At 60.1% G+C, this 4,448-nt stretch overlaps 1 protein-coding gene across 1 annotated transcript; it reads right to left on the reverse strand.

Annotated features, from left to right (window-relative positions):
• Nucleotides 1–305: 305 nt before the first annotated feature.
• CLTB (clathrin, light chain B) lies at nt 306–3,340 on the reverse strand (the record flags this gene model as incomplete). The annotated part of the gene is given in 6 exon segments (XM_010186122.1): nt 306–640; nt 1,130–1,183; nt 1,626–1,709; nt 1,711–1,726; nt 1,976–2,093; nt 3,294–3,340. Coding segments are annotated over 6 exon segments (491 nt in total), but the record flags the coding sequence as incomplete, so codon positions are not given.
• Nucleotides 3,341–4,448: the final 1,108 nt, after the last annotated feature.

Raw genomic sequence — 4,448 nt, forward strand, 5'->3', positions numbered from 1 at the left:
CAGCAGAAAGGCAGCTGGGAGCCCGGGGTCCCACCAGGATCACTGCCTCGGGGCTAGGACCCAGGCCGACATGGGGCTGCAGTATCTGCAGCGGCCTGGTGCCAGCACAGCCACAGGTTTATGCCCAGCACAGGGTGAGGTGGGGAACACGGGGTGGGGTGTTCCCTCCCTCACTCAGCCAGGCCCCAGGGCACAACCTCCTGCACAGCCCAGGCCGGGGGCTCCCCACTAACTCAGCTCTGCCACCCAGTGCCGCTTCCTGGGGAAATGCCACAGTAATAAATAAGTGTAAAAAGAGACCGATGCACCTTTTAAGCAAAGGAAAACCATGGGGAAAGTTACAACCAGTGACTCGAGCCCAGCCGAGGCACGCACCAGGGAGGGCCCTCCTGGGCTGGCTCCGTGAAGCCGCCCGGCTCGGTGAGCCCAGCCTTGCCCTGCTGCGCTCCCGGCTGTGCCAGGCAGCAGCTAGCGGGACAGGGGCGTCTGTTTGAGAGAGATGAGCACCGAGCGCATCCGCGACACATCCTTGCTCTGCTTGCTGCTCTTGGGGTTGAAATCACAAAGCTGGGCCACCTTTTCCCATTCGGAGCCTGGGGTTTCCTCCTTGGACTCCTTCAGGAATGCTTCCTCTGAGGCCCTGCAGAGAAGTTGAGGGTCGTCACTGGCAGAACCCTTTCCAAGGAGACCCTTCCCTGTCTGAGAACCCCTCACGTCCCCCCTTCCTGTCCTCGTGCTCCAGCCAATGAGCTCAGCACCCTCCAGGATCCAGAGACACACAGTGCTCAAGGCTGCTGTTGGCTGCACTCACCCAAGATATCGTTCATCCAGGGGCATGGGAGTATCTGCCTGTTCCCAAGACTTCTCCACCCCCAGAGCTGTACCCCAAAAGGCACAAAACCCCACAGCTTTGCCTCTTCAACCAGCTCAAACAGGGGCATCTCAAGAAGCTCCACTTGCCTCCTAAGACTCCACCATTTGGAGATGCTCAGCTGCACCATCCTCCCTCTGAGATCTCACCAGGGCCCAGCACCTCCCACCACCCCCTCTTCCCTTGGCTGGGCAGCCAGCGCTGAGGCCAGGACCCCATGCCCTGCGGGGCAGGATAAGGTCTGTAAGAGGCACATACACATAGCCAATCACATCGGCGTCCGGCTGCTGGTAAAAGGCTTTGTCAGCGATCCTAGCCCCGAGGCACAGACAGAGAGAGAGCGCAGAGCAGACAGGCAGGCAGAGGGTTAGAAAGAGAGAAACAGAGAGGGGGTTAGCGTCCTCCCACAGAGCGTGACCCACTCATCACAGCGTACGTGGCACCAGGAAAACCTGCCAGCCACGGCAGGGCTGCACAGACAGTGCCCCAACCCTGCCCTGATGCGAGGCCCATGCAGGGTCAGGAGGCACTGAAATCCCAGGGGGATCCCAGGGTGGTCCCAGCCAGGGCGGCTCTGCACAGCCACCAGAGCTGCCCAAAGCCCTGAGGCCTCTCCCCTTGCCTGGCAAAGCTTTGTCCCCGCAGGGCTGGGCCCCACTGTGGGGGCAGAGGCCCCCAGACATCCCAGAAAGGCAGATCTGGCTACACAGCAGCTCCCATCACAGCCCCCATGGCCATGCTGACCCTGCCATACCTGTTGTTTGCCCGGTTCTTCTCCATCTGCTCATTCTGGCGCAGGTTCCACTCCTCCAGGTCCTTCTTGGCCTTCTCACGCAAAAAACTTCGATGCCGCATCTAAGGCCAGAGCAAAACAGACCCCGTCAGCCAGACTGGCACCCACTGGCTCTGCTGGGCAGCCCCCCAGGCGTGTCCCCCATCTCCACTAGAGCACTGCAGATCTTTGACAGGAGCACCCAGGTGGAATGGGCCACGAGACACCTCTCTGGGATGCCACAGGGGCACCACCAGTGAGGGACCCAAAGGGCCCTGACTGCCACATCGTGAGGTGCCACGAGCGTGGCTACACACAGCCTTGGGTCTCACCCAGCTCCTCCAGGCGCTTCTTCTGCTCCTCCCTCCACTTGCGGATGCTCTCAGGTTCCTGGGTCAGACGGTCGGCCTTGGCGATGGCTGCATAGGCATCCGTGGGGCCATTGGACTCCTGCAGGACACGAGGACCTCACCATCAGCACCAGCTCTTCCCACCCTAAAGCGCTGGCAGCAGGACAGGACTCCACACACCCAGCACTCAGACAAGCCGAGGAGAGAGAGTGACAGCCTGGGACAGTGTCCCCAGAGTGCAGCTCAAGCTGCTGTCCCAGCTCCAGTCCCAGGATGTGTCACCCACAAAGACGCCCCAACGTTCCCCTTGACTTGCTGCTCACTGCAAACGCAGCTCTCGCGTTCTCTGGGCAGCCCCACAGCAGGGGACAGCCACCAGCAGCCCCAGGACTGAGCTCCATTCCAGGCTTGGCCACAACAGACAGGGAGAGCCCAGGCACAAGGCAGGGCCCGAGGGTGGTACCGCTCTCTGCCTGGGCACCAGCCCATAGCAAGAGGCTCCCTCGCTCCTCCGAGCGGAGCTGCCTGCACGGCTCCGCCAGGCCCAGCACCACTCCTAACACCTTCCGCTGGCCAGGACGCCCGGCTCGACACCCAGCTCAGCCAGGGGATTAAGGCTCTCCTCCGAGATCCCCAATCTAATCAAGTCTGTCTCGTCTCTAATGTGATTATCACTCAGTAAACTCGGCACGGGCAACACACATGCCACTGTGCTGCGTGCTGAGTGGGGTGAAGGGCTTGTCAGATGCTGTTTCCTGTAGCCAGCAGAGCTGGGCTTGGGACTCACAGAAGGAGCTGAGACCCAGACGGGTAGGCACCACAGAACAGCTTTGGCCATGGGGCAAGTGGGTTTAATGGCAGATGCTGCCAGGACTCGGCAGCAAGGCCACAGCGAAGCGAGTGTCCCATGGCAGCCCTGTCCTGGCTCTGACTCCTGCCAAGAGATGCTCCTGACTGGCCCAGAGGCCTCCAGGAGCCACCCAGGCTGGAGAGAGGGGGCTTCTGTGGAGAAAGGAGAATTTGTCATCTGTTCTCAGGGCCCTGGCACTCCCTTGGGGCACAGGTCACCTGCAAACAGATTTGGGGCTGGTCATGGCAGGACTAATTTTCTCCTCAAAGAGAATGAAGCAGCCCAGACTCCCTCCACTGAGACCCAGACCTTTCCAGGAGCACCACAGCTGTTACTAGGGCTGGACAGCAAACTCCAGTCAATCCTGGGGCTGAGCAATGAAGTGCAGGCCCCGTACCCACCTAATCCCACATAGTACCCTTGGGCCAGAGCAAGGGGCTGAATTCTCACCTGAAAGACATCTCCATTGACAGTGGCTCCTCCATTCTGGAAACCAGCTAGAGAAAAAGGGAGAGAGAAAGAGAAACACAACCATGGCAGCTGCAGCTGATCTCAAAGGGGCTGGTGCTTATGGGAAAAAAAAAAAGCAAGTCAGTTCCTGAAGGATGTGGCTGTGTCGTTCCCAGCCCAGCAGACCCATCCACAACAGCTCCACACAAGGGGGCCAGGCCCTGTGATCTCCTGTCCTTGGTGGGATTCAGCCAGCACCTCCCTCTCTCCCACACAAGCCTCTCCAGCCATTGATGTCTTTATGGTGTTTTCACTGGTGTTTTATCTTATCTGAAGATTAGGAAAACTGTTCCACACACCAGGCTGGACACAGGCAGGTGCTTTGACTGAGGAGAGACAACTGGACCAACCCCAACCCACAAGTGGCCAGGCAGAGGCTGCCGATGGACACAGACCGGTGACCCCGCAGCTGTCGGCCAAGCGCCCAGCAGTGCAGGACTGCAGCAGGAAGGCAACCCTGCCAGGGGCAGAGCCCACAGAAACACTGCAGCGTGCTCCACCAGGAGAGGAGGGCACGCATGCACACCAAGGTCCTTGAGAGCCCACCTGCAGGGATGACCCTGGGATAAGCTGCAAGGTTAGGGCTGGGAATGAGACACCCACAGCCGGGGTACAGCCTCATTGTGTTCCCCCAGCCCCAGAGAACACCGAGGGCTGCACACCAGGGACACAAGGCCAGCCCAATGCAGGACTCTCCACTGCTGGGAGAAAAGAGGCTTTGAAGGAGACAGATCCCAAGCTCTGAGCTTCTGGCTCCTACCAGCCAGCTAGCCGCAGGCACAGGCAGCCACACAGCCACAGTGCAGCTTCAGCAGGCACCATCCCCACAGTGCTCGCCCCCATGGTGCAGCTCCGACTACACCCAGCCCCAGCCTGTCTGACCGCATTTATCACCACGGCTGTCAACACCTCTGTGGGCCCAGGTCTGCCTCCACAGCCCTGTGTGCTGTGAGGTGAAACCACTGCTCCACAGACAGTACAAGGAGGCCCTGTGGGCCTGGGTTAGGGGAATAAGCCAGGGTACTGTGGCAGCAGCATCCCCACGTCCATACCAAGACCTGACCTCTGAGTCCCTGCCCCATCAGACTGGAGACA

Source organism: Mesitornis unicolor, unplaced genomic scaffold (genome assembly GCF_000695765.1).
Source record: "Mesitornis unicolor isolate BGI_N332 unplaced genomic scaffold, ASM69576v1 scaffold37576, whole genome shotgun sequence".
Lineage (NCBI taxonomy): Eukaryota > Metazoa > Chordata > Aves > Mesitornithiformes > Mesitornithidae > Mesitornis > Mesitornis unicolor.